Raw genomic sequence first — 20,987 nt, 5'->3', positions numbered from 1 at the left:
AATTTCGAAGATAATGATTTTCTATCAACGAGCCAGAGATCGTTGGAAGCGCGAAACTTTCATCTTTAAAATGCCTTCTGATTTATTTCGATACGACTTCCGGTTTCAGAGATATCCTCGTGTAAAGAAAAAGTAATTTTTGATCGTTTATTATTTCCATCCTTCTCACGTCTCTCGCTTGTACCTCGTCTCATAACCTATTCCAAACTTCAGACAAGTGACAGACGCGATTCCTGGAAGAACATATGCAATTCTTAGACATAATACGCAATTCCAAGAAGAAACGATCCATTCATAGTCTCCGCGCTGTAACTGCTATAGAAACTTTAAGCACTTATATCTCGATTGTGATATCGGATTGAATCGAAATGTCACTTCGATGGCATAGTTTCCTCTATTTGTTGAATAGATTTTAAACCCAAAATTTGAGACTCTCCTCACGCTTTTCATACGAAAAATTAAAGTTGACATTTTCCTGAATTGAACGATATTGTTACATATAATATAATATTTAATATAATATTCTCTGTATATTAGTCGACTGTATATTATTTGAACACGATTTAGGTATCTAAAAAATCTGCTGTCTAGTGATTAATATCGTACTGGTTTAGGAGTAAATCGATGCCTACAAGGATAATCCGAGGAAATTAGCAAGAATGGTATATAAGCCGACGAATATAAATTAGGGGGCGCTTTTGCCTTCGTTTGGTTACGTTGCTTGTTTCTGAAACTTGAGAACGGTGGGTCGACGAGGCTTTCGACGAGTCACGAAGGTTGATTGTTAATCGGCGCTAGGATTGGAGGAAGGTGTGGGTTGGTCGGAGGAAAGTTGGGTAAGCTGGGAGGACGTTCCGTGCTAGGCGTTTTCGAGCTGACTCGTTAGTAAGGCTTAACTTGGAGTAAGAACGTTTCGTGTCCCTTTGATTTCTCTTTTTCGTCACATGTACACGGAGTGGCCTACTTAACACTGGGATTAAAACAAGTCAAATTAACTGCTTCCAAATTTTTTATTTCTGCAATTACTGGAAAGTACTGCAAACACTCTTAACTTACTTTTAAATTAATATCGGCCTTTATTCAAACAGTAATTTAACTATACTTTGATTCCAATCAATTTTTATTTAGATTTATAATATTATAGCTCTAATGTTCAATATCAATTACAATTTTCCAAGAAGTAAAAGAATTTAATTCGTTCGAGAGTGTAACAAATTAACTTTTAACAAAATTCTTGATTTGGATGAAATGGATATTTAGAAATTAGATCCAGAGGAAAGAGTAAAATGGAAGAGAAGGGTTCGTTCCAAATCCATTAATGGTCTTGTCAGTAACATATCACAGGAGAGGAGGAAGAATTGGTCGATCGAATTGCTAGATCGAGATTCGAAACGAGATTTTTCATTTGTGGCCCGATCGCGTTATCTGCTCTGCCGACGAACCTTTCCGCTCCCACACCTTCTACAAAAAATTTTTGAATCTACATTTCGAATCTCGCGAATCTTTCGAACATCCAACTCGTAATCCACCGTGCATAAATTTCATTCCCTTCTTGATTACCAATAATAAATCCGGATCCATCTTCGTAACGCACAGTCCAACAATATTTTAACAAATATTATATATCTTAACAAAGCAAGCTGCGCGCGATTCGTTCGCTACGACAAAATTTTCTCAACGCGTCTCGCTCGAGTAAAATAAATTCGAGAGAGTCGGTGCAAAAAAAAAGGACGACGAAGAGAAAAGGAAGGGAGAGCAAGAAAACTCTTCCCCCAAGAACGACGAAAGCCGGGATGTTTAAATTGGAGGAGCGCGAGTGGCAGATTGCACGGAACGCCTACTATTTCGCATTCAGCCGGCGATTAATTAAGGCAACATTCAAAGGCCAGCTGTCGTTCGGCACCGAAAATAGGTTGGGCACGTTGGGCGGCGTTGAAAGGACATCGCGCAATTTGCAACAAATGCGTTCACGTTGAAACAATTTGTTCGTTTGATAGGGGAACGGGGCGCCCCCGTTCACGCCGCACGGAAGCCAAACAAATTTCCGCGTCACGCCCGATTCCCCGATTATTTATGTTACACACATTTTATTGTCCCGTTTATCGGTGTCCCGCTCCAATCGGATCCAGCCACGCCAGCAACGCGTCATTTTTCCGAAAATGCAAGTGTTCCTCGAGCCTCATCGCCGCCCATCGTTGCTGAAAAATAAATAATGCGCGTACGTGTGTATGTATGCACCTGGTGGCGAGAAGAAAGAAAGAGACGCGTTGTTGCGATAATTTTGAATTGCGTCGATACTGGAAAAAATTAGTAAGTTTATGGAGGGAGAAAGGGATTTTTTATTTTAGATGTAAAATTTTGTACTTGATTAGTATTGAATTGGTATACACTTTCGTAATATCCTGATGTGTTTCGATTAAATTTATGGGTAAAATTGCAATACATACTTAAATGAAGACTATTAGAATATTCGATCGCTAAAAGGGGAATATTTTATTTTCCTTGCAAACGTGAAATACTCTTTTGCAAAAAAAAAATGGACAGCCTGCATATAATATAATATTGAAAAAAGGGGGGAGGGGAGAAACGAAAGAGAGAGAGAGAAAAAAACGTACATTTGTATGGACTGGGGGGACTGAAAAAACAGTGGACCGTTCAATTGTGTTACAACCGATCGCGAACGTTGTTAAACTCGAATTAGTCGCGGATTCGATTTTTATCGGACGCCACTGCGTCGAACGATGGACGCTTCTTGATTCATCGATTCATCGCGATTGTTGAAGGATCGATGAAAAGACATTTCGTTTTTTTTTTTTTTTGTTACATTGTGCGGTGGAATTGTAACGAGGCTGGATTAAAACTGTGAGGCTGATCGAATGTTTTCGCCGTGTACTCTTGTTCCAATTTTTTTTTTTTATTATTCTTTTCAAACGATATTGTTTCCTTGTTCAACGATTTTTTTCCATTTCTTTTTCTTGCCCGTTTCAGGATACGAATGGGTCGGTTGGAGAAACGACACGCCAAGCATGCTCGGTCGTCCCGTTGAAATTACCTTCGAGTTCGATTATTCGAGAAACTTCACTGCCATACACCTGCACATGAACAATTACTTCACCAAAGATGTGCAGGTACGTTGAATTTTCGACTATATTTTCATTGAATTCGATAATAAGATGATGCATGTTCATTTATTTGTCGGAAGAAATCGTTATATGTTTATCATAAAATCCAAATATTCTAACTGATTACGATATTTACGATGATCGTTCGATATATGTGGAATATAAATAGAAGAAATGGTAGAAAAATTAGGGAGACGACGGAAGGAGAATTTCCGTTTCGATTTGTTCCATCGAATTTCTATAATCCTTTCAACGCACGCTTCATTTTTTTTTTTTTAGGTCTTCTCCTACGCAAAGGTTTATCTTGGCGCCGGTGGGAATCAGTTCAACGGGGAGCCTGTCCATTTCTCTTACATACCGGACCTTGTATTGGAACAGGCGCGTGACGTTACCATAAAGCTTCACTCACGAGCTGGCCGTTTTCTTAAGCTTCAATTGTACTTTGCGGCACGATGGATCATGCTCAGCGAAGTAATCTTTGAATCGGGTAAGGGAAACACGAAATGGATAAAAATTTTATATTCCATATAAGATTCCTCCGCGAGATTGTTCCTTATCTTTTTTCGAACACGTGAAGCTCAATTTAATAAAAAAAAAAAAAACGATAATTTCAACGTCCAAAAACAATCGTAAAATTAAAACAAAGTAGACATTTTTTTTTAAAGAACGATATATTCGAATATTTCATCGACATATCAACGTTATACAACGAAGTAACTGTTCCTTCCAACAATACAAATTGCAACCATCGTTTATCCATCTTTTCTCCCCCACGTTATCTCAAAGAAAAAGTGTTTCATTCGCGTCATTCTTTCCCTGAGTTCACGCGAGGGATGAAACGATAGGAGGGTGAAAATAGGAAAAAATATCTCGCCGGTGACGAAGATAAGACGAGAAACAGGAAAGGGATCGTGATAGCAGGGGGGGAGGAGGTGGGGATATCAGGAGCGAAATAACTTCACACAGGATTTCAAAGCTGCCACGCTTCTTCCACGGCATCCGGCGCGCGTTTCGAAGCTGGTATTCGCGATCACTTTGGATCAAGGAACGGATGAGCTCTGCGCATGTGGATCGTTCGATTTCCAATTTCGGGTGACACCGTCCGTCACGTGGATGGTGATAGTGGATCGTTGGAAAAAGATGAGGGATAATCGGGTAGCCGCTGTCGACGATACGTCAGAACAGAACGTTCAACGTTGGATGGGACAATGGGTTCTCGAACGTGGCTCGTCCGGAGAAATCGTGATAGAAACCCTTGTTCGTTATGAATCGAAGGTGCTTTCGAAGGTGAATGGTTTCATTCGCTAAAAATTTCTCTTTTAACGTATCTATCGTAAAATCTATATTTTATATATTTGAAGTGCAGCAAAATTTTTTGTTCTTTTTTTCCCGTTAGATCTTAATTTTATTTTAAAACGAACGAAATAGTTCATCAAAAAATATTCTCAAATAGAGATATTGTTGAATTTAATACTTGTTGGAAATGATAATTTTTTAGATGTTAATTGGTGACATACCGAAAAAGAATTCATACAGAAATCATGAATCCCTATGTAAAATTACTATTTCAACAGCAAATGCATTAACAAAAATTCCAAAATAGCATTTAACTCAACAAATCACTTGATACTTCCTTTTGATCAATTGAAAAATATTCCCAAATATATTGACAAAACTTCGAGTTGAAATTTCAAAATCGATTTTCTCGCTCGCGTTGCTCGAAGGCATCGGATGTCGAGGAAATGGGCGAAAGTATCCGTGGCACGTTGCGCGAATCGGAGCACGTGGCCGCGAAGCAGAAACGAAACTTGGCACAGACGCACATATTCGAAAACTTTGATTCCCTTGGTGAGCATCGAAACCGTCGTTAATCATTCCCTCGATCTTCTCTTTCCTCCCCCTCTCACCAAATAACTTCGATTGCTCGCCATCCAAGTGATTCGAATTCCTCCTTCGTCCTTATCCGCCTCGATTCGCGCCATTTTACTTTTTGCAAACGTGGCTCGAATCCTTCCATCATATTTTTTGATTAAGAAACGTTGAAGCAAAGATTATTATTTTGTAGAAAAAAAAAAAAAGAACTCGTATGTAATCGATGATTCGACGACTATTTGTATTGGACAGTTTTTATAATCGAATTGGAATTTAACTTAATTGGTGAATTTTGAGATCGAAAAGTTTTCAAGTTGAGGATAGATGGATAGACCTGTATTTTGAATAGATGAGTCTATTTCAATTAAAGATTCAAGTCCAATTTTGCTAATATCCCTAATATTTTATTTTCAGATAGAGAAATGCTACGTGACGTGAAAAATTAATTAACCAATTTGGATTAATCTCATTTTCATCTCGTATAAGAATATTTTTTAATCGCGACAATCTTGAAGAAATACTACTATTATAAAATTTCATTATCGATTATTCGAACCAATCGAAAATGAATGATATTTTTAAACGATCAATAAACGTTTTAATCGATAAAAATTTTAATTTTTTGTAGAATAGAATCGAAGAAATATAGAACAATCCCAAAATTTGCTACAATTATCGAATACGAAAAAATACCTCTTCGTTTCAAAATATCCTTATTTCTGATGAAACGAAACGCACAATTCCTTTGATGGGCGAAAATTTCATTAGTCTTCATCCCTGATGCGCAGTAATCTCCGAATGGAACAACACCGACGATGAAGAGCCGAGGAACAAGAGCGCCATTGTATCGGCGACCGGCATCCCCTATCAGAATAACGAGGGTCCACTGCAGAGAGACGAAGTAAAGGCCACTTTTAATAAGGAGGAAAACAACGATAATGCTCGTAAGTCTACCACCAGAGTCGGTTTTCTCCTATTGTCGCATCGAAGGGCTCCTCTCGTAATTTTCCACGTGATTTCCACTCTTCTCTCTTCTCTCTCCCTCCTCCCCTCCCCCCGACTTTTCCACTTTTTTGCTCTTCCGAGTCTGCAAGCTTCGAAAATTGAATGCCGATCACGAACGACCTTTTTCTTTCTCTCGTCCGCTTTTTCTCCCTTTTATTTCTCTCGTTCCTTTTATTCACGATCGTGCTCCGCGATCTTTCGTCGCGGAACGATCCTCTCTCTGTCGACCTGTTGAAGAGAAAGAAACAAAAAAAAATAAAAAATAAAATTTCGATCTTCAACGACTTCTCGTCGGATAATTTTTATACCCAGAGATTGACCCTTGACTTGACTGAACGGTCAGGAATGGATCGAACAATACCTCGAAATGCGGAGAAATGAACGTTGTCGATTTTATAAAGAAATAATCAAAATGAATATTTCCTGGAGTTTACGTTTTTAATTAGAATTTGATTAATTTTAATTTAAAATTTATGTATCGCAACTGTCAGATTTATTTTTAACTTTTCTTTTATCCATGATTTATATTCAAAAAATTAAATATATGTACTTAATTTTTGATGTTTTACTTTAAAATAAATTAATGTCGGAAATAAGTATTAACATATGCTCGTAATTATTTGTTGGATTTATTGGAAAAAAGGAAAAATATTTTATGTAGGACTTATAATTTTGAGGGAGATATTTAACAGGGTTTCGAATAAAAGAATTATATATACGTTGAAAATATTTTGTTTTATACATGCCAGAACGTTTAAATAGAGTTATCGAATGAAAGGAAAACGTCATAAAATATTAAAATCGTACTTTCGTGCAAATTTAATACACAAAATATTTCTGTTTCATAAAATATCTATGCGAATGATGTGAAAATTTATGAATGTGTAGATAAATCCACGTGAGAAACTTTGTTTCGAATCTATTGCGCGAATAAATACTCGCTACATTGTTGCGAAAAAAATTATTTATTTATAATAATAACACGCGATGAACGTAAAAATTCACATTTCTATATTATAAGCGGTTCGAGTAGTATCGAGCAATATACAGAGAAAAATTTCAAACTACCACGGTAAAATAATTTTATTCACTATTGTCGATTTTTGTAAAATCCAAAAAAAAAAAAAATTATTTCGTTGTCGAAATTAACTTAACTTCTTTCATGATTCGCCTTCTTTCAATTTCCATTCTTCCCACAAAATGAAACTTCGCACAAGTTTCACTTCTGCAAAACAACATTACCGTTGCAACATATAGATAAACATTCTCCACAATAAATCGCATTTCCAATTCTTTCCAATTCAATACTCGCCCCCCTTTCGAGCCATCATTTTAACGATACACAGCACATACATACATCGATTCACGGGCAAATTTCAAATTGAAAAATTTCGTTTCCCCAAAAGAATCTCGGAAAGGGAGCGACGACGATAAAAGGCTTTCGAATTGCGCGCGAATAAAGGCGCGTTTCTAAAGTGTTTGCACGGTTTCCTTTTAATGCGCTGTAACCGAGGTGTTCTCAAAAATGCTCGCTCGGCACGAAAGAAACGAAGCGGAAAAAGAGCAAGGATACCCATCGTGGCCTCTGTAAACCGATAACGTAGCCACGCTTCTCCTTTTGTTTCGCCATCCATTTCGCGAACAGGCGAAATCTAATTAATTTCTTTCCCCGCTACCATCGTCGGGGGACCACTTTGAGACGAAGTGTTAAAGGAAATAACTCGAAGGTAGTGACCGACATTCTTCCATCCGGTAAACCGAAACCCTTTTGTGCTCTGGAAACTCGTCCCTTTGCGATCCGTGCCCCTGCATTAACTTTAATTGATCGTTATGGCTTCTTTTCTTTCCATCCACTCTCCAATCAACGAATCGAATTATATATTTTCTTCGTCCGCGATTCGATTACCGGCCCGATTGATTGCTTTCAGAACCTACGTATAACAAGATATTTACGGAGCAGAGCTTCTTGCTCGTGAGAATTAGATGTGTATATATATATATATATATACTTGGTTTTGATTCTTGCTTTTATTAATCCTTGTAATTGCAAAATTTTTTCGTTTGGAATTATCCGGGGGAAGATTTGCAGAATATTTTGTATCTTCGTGAAAATATAAAGTTAAAAAATATTGAACTCGAGTTTTGAATAGTATCATTCCTATGGGGAGGAAAGTAAGTTATGTTTTCTATAAATAAGAAAAATTGGCTCTATTTGGTTTGTTTGACGAAAATTAAAGACGATACATCGCTCTATTTATTCTGATCGTAAATAGAGTTTGCATCCAAAGTTTAATCTCTCTGAGCTTTTTCTTCTGTAAAGTTTAATCCCCCTTGGGACCGTCTGAAAGAATTTCTAGTGATATAATCTTTTTCATCCATTTCATTCACGCAACCGTTTCAATGAAGAATTTTAAAAATTATAATAGGATGATGGACACAAAGTACTCGCGCTTTTGTTGTTGTCGAAGAATTAATCCTAATTAAACTGTTAAACTTTCATTCACCTGTTAAACTTGCTCAAGATGAAAGAAGGATCGATCTCTCGAACGGAGAGGAGTGAAACAGAAATAATAATCGCAAAGTAATTATAAACTCTGAAACTTCTTTGCCCCGTTACAACAACCTGGAACACTTTGCACATCGCCAGAAGGAAAATTAAAAGCCTTGAATCTATAATATGCGTGCTCCAGATTCAGGCTTTTCTTTTTTTTCCTTTTTTTCAAAATGATGAATACTTTCGTTTTGCAAGAGGAAACGGATAAAGAAGCGTTACAAGACATATAACGAAATAAAAGTTGAAACAGATATTTGTTCGAATCGGTTTGTTTGGTTTCTTCAATGAAAAAGCACTTTCTTCCTAAAGATCACGTCAAGATTATGTCATTCCGTGAAATAATTTACATATAGGATCTGTTATCCCGATCGAGATAACACATGCCTAATAAATGTTAAGACCTTTAGCTGATTGCGTACGATTATTGCTAAGCCGATCCGATATCTGATTATGTCACGAGTCGTGTCTTGGGATCAGAGTTGAGGTTTAAACAGAAATCCTACGAGATTCAATAAACATACACTTGACAAATATGTGTTCTATCAATACACGTACGTGTATATATATATATCGTGTCAATGGAAATATAATTTTCATAGCTCGATAATAAAAAAAAGAGAAAAAAATAGGCTGTTTCGAAAAGCTTTTTACAAGAGTGATTGTTCGCAACGCAGTAGAAACGATAAATGAACGCACTAATTTTGTTAAACACGTGTTTAATAAAATGTAATTGCGTCTCCCAGTTACGATATACTCGAAGTGTCAGAAAGGAAACTAATAATAAATACCAACTTAATTTTTAAGTGAACTTTAACAATGATTAATTAAATATCTTCGATAACATTGATTACAAAAAAATGAAGAAAAACTTTCCATTTATGTTCCACAATGTATAACCCGAAAAAATGTTAAGATCATCAGACTCATGAGATAATTACTCAATTTCTTCCCTTCTTCTAATTTTCTTCTGAAAAAAGAATTATTTCGATCGCTCAACGTATATATCTACAATAATTACCCTCGACTCTCTCGCTTCTCACCCATTTTTCTAATTTCCGTTATCCAGCAATCGTTATCCCATCGTCATCGGGACATCGAAATGAATGACATCGAAAACGGCAGACGGTGGACATTCGATCCCGCAATAAAAGCAAATCGATCGATAAAGCGGCGATTGATCGTGATCCAATTACGAGGGAGCACGATGAACGCAATCATCATTATCGAGGCATCGCGCGTTATGCGAGGCTGCCTTCGCGATAATATCCAGCCTGATAGGTCGTGTACTTTCCCGTATTATGCGTGCAACGGCGTAAACGTTTCCACACGCTGTTCGTAAACGCATCGAAAACGGACAAAGAACGTTTTCCTCTTCTTCGTTAACTCGCGTTAACTCGATTGGCCTGTTACTACGGAGAATAAGATCTTATCGTGATTACATTGGAAGCATGAAAGGGGAATGATGATATGAAATGAATTATCTCGATACAAATGTCCCCAATGTTAATGTTAATGTTAAGATTTCGTTTATTGAACTGTTTGTCGAGATATCGTCGTTGCTTATCTTCGATAACGTATTCGAAATAAATAAGTATATTGAATATACTTTGAGGAAGGTCGTTATCGATCTTTACGGTATAATTCATAGATCGATTTCGATAAAGTTGAGAAATAATGTATATGGACGTTGCAGTTCCAGACAAAAGCAAGGAGCCGGAATCGAGGCAGTTCGTCGGCCTGGTTATCGGTATATTAACCACTGTGATCGTGATGCTTCTGGCGGCAATCACGTTCATTTTCTACAGGAATCGAAGGTTGAAGGCTGCCCTCGCGCCTTCGACGTTTTACGACCAACACGGCGACTTGAAGGTAAGATAAACTTCCCTCCCTTATTTTTATTCAATATCTTCTCCGCTCTTCACAAGGAATATCGCAACAATATCAACGCGAGTGTTGGAATCCTTAAATATAACGGATTATTTTACTCGATATTCCAATTTTTTCGAAAATATAATTCCCGCGTTTCAAGCGAAATCGCGGCATAAACACACGCAGCATAAATAAAGGATCGTGCAAACAGCGCGGAATCGTGGAAACCGTGGAATTCAATCAGACGGCTGAATCCATCGTTTAAAACTTTCGAATTACTTTCCGTTCGAAAGTTTACATTAGCCAAGTCTCGTTTAAAATCCTTACAAACAAACCGCATTTATTTCCCCTCCCCCTTTTTCCTTTTTTTTTGTTTTTTTGCTCCGAGTACTCGATTTCACGCTGTTACTACACACTGTCTCGCCGAGAGTTCTTCTTCCAGATCGAACAAGAAGAAGAAGAAGAAGAGGAAGAAAAAGAGAAAGAAGGAAGTAAACGAAAAAGAAAATCGTTAAAAGAATGGTTAACCGATTCGAGACCTTGGCGATTTTCGATCGATTTCGTTTCACTTGGAGAAAAAGAAAACATCGGCTTTAACACGAAACCAGCAATTCGCTAAATAACACGATGATCTCGTTTAGAGTTACGAGATTTTTTTTCTTTTTTTTTCTCCTCGAGTCGCGGATTCATTTCGAGTCTAATAAAGCGAACAGCGCGAGGCTATTTGTCCTCCCTCCCCCTTTTCTCGAGGAAGGTGCGTTCGACGGCGAGGAAGGCTTTTGAGCAATCATGGTGAACGTCTTAGCCGTGTTAGACGCGTGATGGAAGATGTGACGGAGGGAGGCTGGTCAAATATTTTCCTTGGACCAGGCAAAAGGGCAAGTGGGATTGCGCCATCGATGATCGAAGACGGGGAGCAAAAAAAGGTATCCTCGATAAATAGCCGGGAGCCGCGTAACGAATATTTCTCATAGGGGCATTTTAATTGTGATAAGACGTATGTCTTGAGTTTATTGGAATTGAAAGTAAACACGCGGTGGACAGTGAAGGAAGGAGAAAGAATAACTCTTCGAATTATTGGGATGTTGTTACATTTTAAAGATAAATCTAAAAAGAGAAGAAAAAATGCTCCGCAACTATTGCAAACAGCATAGAACAGAATCGTAACGAATAAATCTTTCGAACGATTTTCATTCCAATGAAAATGGACTACATCACGGTCCAAGTTAAGCTCGAGCGTTTACTCTACTCTTTGCTCAAACGAACAACGAAATAACTAAGCGACGCCAAATTGGACGCGACATTATCCAAGACATTGCATCTTCTCAGGAATGCGTGTCTATCCATCTTTCTCGACGACAGAACGACTTCTCTGTTCTCTGTTCGTGGACTACCCGTTCGTTCGAGAGTTGCTCAAAAAAAAAAAAAAGAGAGAAAGAAAGGAAGAAAGGAAAAAGAGAAAAACAAAAGAGAGACGAAAAAGAATGGATCGTCGAAAATGGAGACCACTTTTGGAAAGGGGAAATGGCGCGTGCGTAAATTCCAGTTGGTGTAATACCGAGAATTATTAAAGTTTTATATTTATTGTCATCCACGGTTGGTCTAGGCCCCTCTTTGCCGAAAAGAGGGCGCCACTCTCTGTCCGCGTAATGAGACCACGAAGACGGATCCACTTTGTCCCCGGGAAAAAAATTAATTACCGCCGTTAGAGGAGAGATCCGGCGGGACGGAGAGGAAAAGGGGTGGGCGAAATTGGAGACGATGGAATTCAACGCTCTCGCTTTCCATTGAATTTATGAAATGAGACGCGTACCGGCCAGGAAATATGTAAATGATGGGGTGAAATTGGTATTTAACGAAGCAACGGATGCGAATAAAAGTGGGAAGGATAGGTTCCGCGTGAAAATGATGTCGAGAACTTGTTAACGATTCTCATGTACGATATATTTTGGAGATTTTTTTTTTTTTAGTTTTTTTGTGTTTTTTTTTGTTCCATTTGTGAGGTCATTTTCCTGTGAAAATTTTAAAAGGAAAAGATTGTCAAAAAAGATCGTATGTTGATAAAGTGTTGTAGTTTCAGATTTGTACGGATATAGGAAGACATATGTGTATGGAATTGTCTTTATTGATTCTTAAAAGTGCAACTTTTGTTTTTGAAGCAGGCATATTTATTGTAAAAGAGTGGAAAATAGATTCAAGTTCGTATAAAGAAAGATGTACAGGTTATTACAATAGCTAGTCGCAAGTTCAAAAGAATGAAAATTGTATATTTTTATTCATCTTTGTTATTTAAAGTTATGAATAGATCAGAGGTCAATTCGAGTCAATAGACCCAAAATTAAATGCAAATATTCATATAAAATCGAGATATAATTAATAGAATAATTAATTTTCCTATATCGAATTTCATTAACGAGTAACAATTAATATTACGCGTATAAATATTAATAAAGTTTAAAATGGAATCTAGGGCAGATTTAAAAAAAAAATTATCCCGGATAAACAATAAAAATTTGATTTCCCTATATTAAATTTTATTTGTTCAAATAAAAATTAACCTCGTATGCAAATAATAATAAAATTTAAACCACGGATTAAATTCTTGAAATCTTGAAAACTTATCATATAAACACTTTTTCTACGTTGTAAATTCAATTTAATTCTAAATACCATTTAATTTTATATATATATATATATATATATATATAGATGATACAATGTTTCGTTATTGGACGAGAATTATTCGCTAAGTCTCGAGTAAATCGTCCTATTATCGGCAACAAAGGAAATACTAAGTGACCTGTAGTGGTCGCAAGTGTATTAATAACAAGCTTTGGATGAATGGACAGCTACGAGCCTTCGATCCCATCTCTGAAGTGTACCTACAGAGGGCAGTAATTAACAGATTGTTGAACGATGGGAAATAATGGAAGCCAGGCGATGGCGTGCAATTCTCCCTAGACGCTTTCGAAATGTGTTCTAAGCATCGAGTTGAACCTTAAGACAGCCACGGTACAATGCTCTGACACTTACAATTAGAGACTGGGTTATATTAAAACGGGTAATAAACATTAATTAAATTTCCACGTTTCTAGCGGAATGCGCGATTTATCGTTGAGGAAAGCTCGAATTATCGTTCCCACTGCTGTTCACTTGCGAGCAGACGCGAGACAAAGGGTTTTGCAAAATATTTTCTTCGCAAATCGAATATCTGGTGAATGAATTGAAAGAATTTTATATTTTTAATTTTTCTTTTTTTTTTCCAGTCGTTATAAAGAAATATAAAACAAATCATTTCACTGGATACGTGAAATATGACTACGAGAAATTCAAATTTATTCTACTGTAAAGTATACTGCATGAAAAGGTAATGAAAAAATTACAAATAAACTTGGTCGAGATACTGGAGAATTTTTCTATTCGTGTATTCTTTCCGCCAGTCTTTTGAAAAAAAATTTATTCAAAAAGAGAGAAAAATTACAAACAAACTCGTAAGATACTAGAATTTTATTTCCATAAAATACGAATATTTTTCTACTATCTTTAAAAAAAAAAAGATACAAAAAATTATTCAAAAGGAATAAAAATTACAAACTCAGATAAGAATAGAATTTTATTTCCACGAGATACGAATATATTTCTCCATACCGTCATTTTCAAAAAGAAAAACAAAAAAATTATTCAAAATAAAAAAAAATCAAAATTACATATATAACAAATACATATATAACAAACTCGGACAAGATACTAGAATTTTTTATTTCCATACAAATTATTCCTTTTTCTGCCATCTTTCCTCAAAAAGAAAAAAAAAATATCCATTTACGGAACCATATTCTTCTACCAAAAAAAAATTAAACTACGAAAAATAAAAAACATAGAATACCAAGCAGAGAATTTAGCGGAGGGACGCAGCTAATCTCCTCATCGGATCATTAGAAAAAAAGACAAAAGCCTTTCCAGTGGCTCGCATTTATTACGAAGGACCACTCCCGTTAAAACCGCCCTGTTTTTCACCCTTCGAGTACACGAACCAATATAATTCCCGGTGAATAAATTTTTTTCCCCCGGCTTCGAGCTGACTCCACTTAATTAAAAGAGGCGCTCGTATGAGCCCATTGTCGGCGCGAGACGTGCGTTATCTAGCTCGTTCACCAGCCTGTAAGCAAGGCCTGTGTACACACGTTCCTCTTCTCCTTCACGACGCCACTCCCGACATTAGCCATCTGCTACTTGTCTCGCCTTCACGTTGTCGCAAAACTCTCTAATTTCGCCGTTTATTTCTTTTTTCTTCTTTTTTCTCCCTTTCTTCTTCTTTTTTTTTTTTTTTTTGTTACGACCTCGTTGCACTTCCGCCAGGCCACGAGCTTCCGCCACGAACGGAGGAGGATTGGCGCGGTAAGTCGATGTCTTGATGGAAGGCAGTGGCGTTCGGTTTGATTAGGGTTTGTTTGTTCCGGAATCTGGATTGTCTTAACTCGAAACTTGGAATAACGCTCGTGGATTTGTAGTGTTTAATCTAGATTAAAGTGCTCGATCTGTGAATCATACTCGCCCCCGTTGTTGTTACTATGATGCAATTTGTTTCGAAGAATCAATGTTGTTTTATTAATTTCATTAGAGAAGTATCATTTATATATATATAGTAATTATTTGTTACTTTATGGAATATATTTATCGGTTTATATCGAACTAGTATTCCAATAGATTATTATTCGTAGTGTAAATTTTGGTAGTTTCTCCTTTGATATTTTGTTTGACTTTAAATCGAAACATTCTTAACGAACGAGTTTATTCCTAAAAATCTATATTTTTATATACGTATAACGGAGCATTGTCGCGAAACATCTGATATTTTTATCGTTGCTTTTAATCCATGAAAAATTTCTGGACGATATTTCACAGATTAGTGGAATTCGCTTGATGGAAGGACGATGAAATATTTATAGCTCTTTCAGCACGACGTCGGTTTTAAAATAATGAGTGAAACGCTACAACGATGATTTTTATAACAAGCGTCAAACGGTATTTTTTTTTTTTTAACTCTCGTGTCTGCTAGCTTGCGAATTGTATTCGTTTTCAATATAATATATATATATATATACGTAAAATTATTAAATCGCCAGCTAATGTGAAAATGAAAATCACAATAAAAACAGAACGGGGAAATTTTCGTATTTCCTAGCTCCTTTCGCATTCCATCCACTCTCGTTCGTTTACCTTTCGTGAGAAAATTATCGACGTTATCGATGTTATCGTTGCTTCATCGTTAACCGAAACTCGTTAAAACGAATTTTCTGGTTTCAGCTCGTCGATCGATCCTTGGCTAGAATTTCCATTGCTCATCGGAAATCTTTTTTTTTTTTTTTTCTTTCAATGCTTTCCACCCTCGAGTTCGGTAATGGCGAAAGCAAGCTTGAAACATTTTCGCGTAACCGGTGGAAACAATACAGATTTGTTCGAATTTTTCACGTATATACGCGGCCCGTATTAACGTGCTCTGTAACGCACAATGGCCGGCTCGCGCCGCTGTTTCACAGTTCGTTACTTTTTAACGTATCGTGAAAAATATGTGTTCCACGGGCATGGACAACGACGCTTAACAAGAGTCAGTTTCCTGCACTGTCGAACAATGGCGGAACAGAACGAATTATTTCCCTGCCTGCCGCGTTATCTTTTCCACGAAATCTCTTCTCTCTTCTTCCGTTGAAATTAATTTCTCCCCTTCCAATCTATTCGCGAGCGCTTGTGTAAATAATTCGCGGAACGAAAAATTAATATTCGGATGATACGTCGAGAAATACTTTCGATTTTTCTTTTTAAGACTCTATTGCCGGGAAGAATTTATGTTTTTCTTCTTTTTTTGTTTTTTTTTAAATACTTTAATTCGAATTAATCCCAGGATTTTTTTAATTTGGACTTATTGCGCGAGATATCGATTATAATATACACAACTTTGATCTCGTTTGTCTAATTTCAAGATCAACAAAGGAACGTTTATCTGTTATTCTTCATTTTTCTTGTCACTCGCTATTTAATTTAAAAAAATTCTACAAACCTTCAAAGACGAGAAGATAGGAAACGCATAAAATATTTGGTTACATTTAAAAACACGATATCCAATTTTTGCAAAACTTTCAATCAGGAACAATGCTATTAATTTGCTCTTAAAATTTATTAAAATCTATTAAAATTTAGATGAAAAATCTATAAAACGAAAAGAGCAATAAATTAATCTGTAAAATCTAAAAAAACTCCAATATAATATTATAATAACCCAGAGAAGCAACGTTTCCACATCTCGTTCACATTCTCTATCTAAAAAAACTATCTAAAACTTCCATTTCATTTTCGAATCATTCAGCCGTGCCCTCTCGATTTTCTCTGTACCACTGATCGAACTGACGCGCGTGATTTCATTAAATTTCATAGTAGAATTTATTGAATCCAGATCCATGATTCTAACGCGCTCCCATCCCGAGAATATCCCGAAGGCGAATGGGGATGGACGAGGTTGATGGTAGGGGGGTGTTCAAAAGTGAGGTAATGCGATTACCGACTTTAGTTGCGGGGGTTGGCCGCGATACGAGGGGCAGCCCCAGCGAAAACAGATTATTTTAATTTAAAGCAACAAACTCCCTGATTCCTGTACACTATAATCCACGCCGCAAATTTGACGTACGCGTGTATCCCGATTATCGAGGCCACTCGTGTCTGGATTAAGAATTAGGAGGATAAGCGGGGGGTGGGGTGGATCGTGATGAAAATCAAACAGATCCTTCGGCAGCCGTTGTTCTATTTAATTTTCCCGTTTTTTTGTAATTGTATTATTTATTGCTCTTATATCCGTATAAACTTGTTTTGCAATTATTTTTTCATATGAATATTTCACACGATGAGTCTTTTTCGATTAATAATCTTGCCAATGTATGAATATAAATTGTACACAAATTTTCTATTAGATTCTATTTTATTTTATTTCTTTTTTTTTTCTTCCTTTTTTATCTTCGGCTTCTCTCTCTCTCTTTTTTTTAATATCTCCTTTCTCGAATAGGCTCGTTTAGGTACATCGTTAGGTACACAACGAATGCATCTATATCCAACCGAACTGAACTAATATATACACAGATACATGTACATTGCGCACGATTTGAATAGGCGAGGGAGGAAATAGAAAAGATGATTATCTTGACGACCATTTCTCGCGAATGGGATCGTCGAATCGAAAAAACGGGGACGAGCTGTAGCTGTGGAAGTTTCGTTGTCCCATTTTTCGACTTTCTTCCTTCGAGGTACCATGATTTAGGTACATCAAGGAGGAATGGCCTGAAAGATGGATCGAAGAATTCGGAGGCAATGCTCGTGACGAAGGTAGAGGAAGAGAAAGGAAAAAAAAGAATGTCGCGTTCGTGCATCAATCTTCGTTAAAGCTCGGGTAATTTATTTGATTTATAACGACGAAAGAATTGTTTTTTTCCTTTTTTTTTTGTCCTTTCAATGTACATAATTACTTGGTACAATTGTTGAATTTGCATCGCAAGTTGCAAATTTGGAAACGTAAAATTCGAAAAAAATCCACTCTCGTGTAATTATTCGCTTTATTTTTCGCATCGATCCTTTCGATAAAGTGCTTGTCAATTTGGCATATGAAACTAATAACGGACCAAGTTATTCCAAATTCGGAATTTTCGTGGTTTCAACCACACGAAGAACAAGGGAATAAGGTTACTGAACCCTCGACAATTCGAAATTGAGAAAATAGAGATAAACGAAAATGAGATTAATAAGTTTAAATTTAGATTGGTTTCATGAATTTCATATCGATCAGTTTAAACAAACGTGGTTATTTTAAAATAATTGAACGAAGAATCGAATCAAATGCACTTTTACTCGATTTCCTATTTTATATCTATCTTCGATAGATATATATATATTTTTTAAATAAACGACATCTATTCATGAGATTTTTTGTAAAAAGCTTATGCTATATATTCTGACTTAATTAACACTTTCGAAATACTTTCGAAGCAAGAGAAGCAAAGAAGTTCAATGCCAAAGTCAAATGAAAAAAGATCAAATCGAATCGATCGACGATGTATCGAATATTAGAAACCTATTTTTACTCTCACACAAGCGCAACAAGAAATGTGACACTAAAAAGAAAAAATTAAAATTCGACTGTACACGAAAATCGGCATTAAAATTAGATACTTTCTCTGGCAAAAACGATGATAGTGGAATTATTAAACCACTCCGTGGATCTTCCACCCCGATTAATATTATTAAACCGCGAACAGGGGTCAAATGATTTATCGTACTCGATCGTTGGTATTCTCGGGAGCATGAAATTAAACGGTCCATCATCCGAATTTATAATTGTCGCGGTTTTCTCTTTTCCTCGATGAAGGGTGTGAGTGAACGCGATGGTTGGAATCCGATTCCCATTATCGAATTTCGGTCGCCGTTCGAGAGACGGCGACGTTGGAAATAAGCGACGGGACAAACGACGGATCCGACGGGAAGAGTTGGATCGGTCGGGCGAAGGCGGGAAATGGCGCGGATATCCGACAGGTTGAGCAGCTCTGGCCGAAATAAGAGGGCGGGAAATGTAATGAAAATGGCAAAAAGCACTCAGCCCCTAATTAATGAAAGAAGATAGTTTTGTCCGTGGAAATATCCACCTTTGCGGGTCTGGGATTTCGTGGCTTCGATTTGAATTTTTATTACGTTTATCGGCCGGAATTAATTATAATATATACGCCATATTTAACGCGCGAAATATAAATCGATTCGTTCCTCGCGGCACGATTAAATCCCCTGTGAGAAGGAAAGCAGAAAGGAGATATATTCTAGAATCTTGATAATTCAATTTTACGCCTGTCTTTCAATTTCTTTTTTATCGTATGAAAATTTACGAGAAAAAAACGTTAAAAATGATTAAGAATTTATATTTTTTTTTCTTCTTATTTATTCTCTATTTCTTAAAGATTATATCATATTGTTCGAGTGCATTGAACTAATTTGAACAGTACAATGAATAGTACAAAAGTAAAGTAACTATAAATATTTTTTCGGCATATTTAATATATCAAATACTCGCGTACTATTTTTCCTTTAAAAAAAAAATCGTTATCTTTTCCTTCTTTTCTTAAATACCTTACAAAAAAAAAAAAGAATATTTTTATCATCCAATCAATTTCACACTACAAATCGCGCGTTATTTAATTATCGATTCACTCGCTTAATAAAATTAGCGCGCCATTATATTATGAAAAGAAGAGACACGATAACAAGTTTTGCGAAGCATTTACACTGTTTGTAATCTTACGTTACACGACATCGTTTATTTCGTCGAGATGTATCGCGAACGCGTTGAGGATGTATCCATAATATCCGGAAGACGTTTCAGTGGCTTCGATATTTTCGAGCAAAAACGTTTTCACGGGTCACAATCGAAAAAGGTGAGGGACGTATCAATCGAGAAGGGTCCTTTTGTGAGGTCGATTGATATACTCGCGACCGCTACAAACATTGGTCGATCGAAAGGGAGGGTATTATGGCTCTGTCCACGATGAACAGGGTGATTTAGGGGAAGAAGTCGGTATTTTGGGGGACAGGGATACGGATGATGATCCGTATGTGTATGTAGATGATGTATAACGGGTGAGAAATGGTTTTTTTTTTCTTTTTGAAACACTTTTATTACATTTTTTGAAAGATCGTCGTGTAATTTAGAATTTAGAATATTTTGAATTAATTTTATATGCCTTTATATCCTTTGAATGATGATAAATTGATAACACGTTATGTTTTCTGATTTGTTTTTTTTTTGAAGTCCATATGAGGTAAACAAAGTTAGAAATATAAGCAAGGATTATTATGACGTGTAAATATATTAAAGAAAAAAAGAGAAGAATGATAATAATAACAAAAGTTTCATTTCATTTGGATTATTTTACTTTGTAGGAATACAATTTGAATAATAATATTACCGTTATGGAAATCGTCTTCTTTCTGTAATTTTATTTCGATTTACATGCATGTTTCCGTGTATTTCCCCTTTTTCCGAGTGTTAATCCGTGCGTTTTTGTTAATGAAATATATCTGGTTTATAATAATGTTTCGGGTGAATAATAAAGTATAAGGACCGTGTATTGTTTTTAACGTTCGACGTGTGTTGTTAATTTTCAGCATTGTGCATCGGGGAATTACATTATTCAGAATTATAAGTGAATTTAAAACGATGAAAAGGGCTTTCAGTGATTTTGTTTTAACCGTTCCGTATCCATGAATATTCCGAATTATACACCGCGCTCCTGTGAACAATTCTTTACGATAATTGGAATCATTTTTCAAAACAGACACACTCCTGTTTTTTCTTTTTTTTAAATACATTTCAATTCACGCGCATATTTATAAAACGATTTTTAACACTTCGATCATTCCTGCGTAATAATTTCTCTTTTCAAAGATAAACAGATCCTTCTCTATCGATCACATTTCATAAACTCTTCCCGCATCGAATATTTTAAATTATTAAACACCTTTCCAACCTATTACATCTT

At 36.3% G+C, this 20,987-nt stretch overlaps 1 protein-coding gene across 5 annotated transcripts in view; it reads left to right on the top strand.

The window, feature by feature from the left end:
* LOC107999224 (discoidin domain-containing receptor 2) overlaps window positions 1-20,987 on the top strand; it is a 228,438-nt gene that overhangs the window by 171,710 nt on the left and 35,741 nt on the right. For all 5 annotated transcript variants that reach the window (XM_062077201.1, XM_062077200.1, XM_062077196.1 and 2 more), the window contains 4 exons: window positions 2,989-3,128; window positions 3,402-3,609; window positions 5,783-5,938; window positions 10,247-10,422. In XM_062077201.1, coding sequence (XP_061933185.1) covers window positions 2,989-3,128; window positions 3,402-3,609; window positions 5,783-5,938; window positions 10,247-10,422 — 680 coding nt within the window. The remainder of the gene's footprint in view (window positions 1-2,988; window positions 3,129-3,401; window positions 3,610-5,782; window positions 5,939-10,246; window positions 10,423-20,987) is intronic.

This window comes from Apis cerana, linkage group LG7 (assembly GCF_029169275.1).
Source record: "Apis cerana isolate GH-2021 linkage group LG7, AcerK_1.0, whole genome shotgun sequence".
Classification (NCBI taxonomy): Eukaryota; Metazoa; Arthropoda; class Insecta; order Hymenoptera; family Apidae; genus Apis; species Apis cerana.
This window is presented reverse-complemented; position numbering and strand designations above follow the sequence as displayed.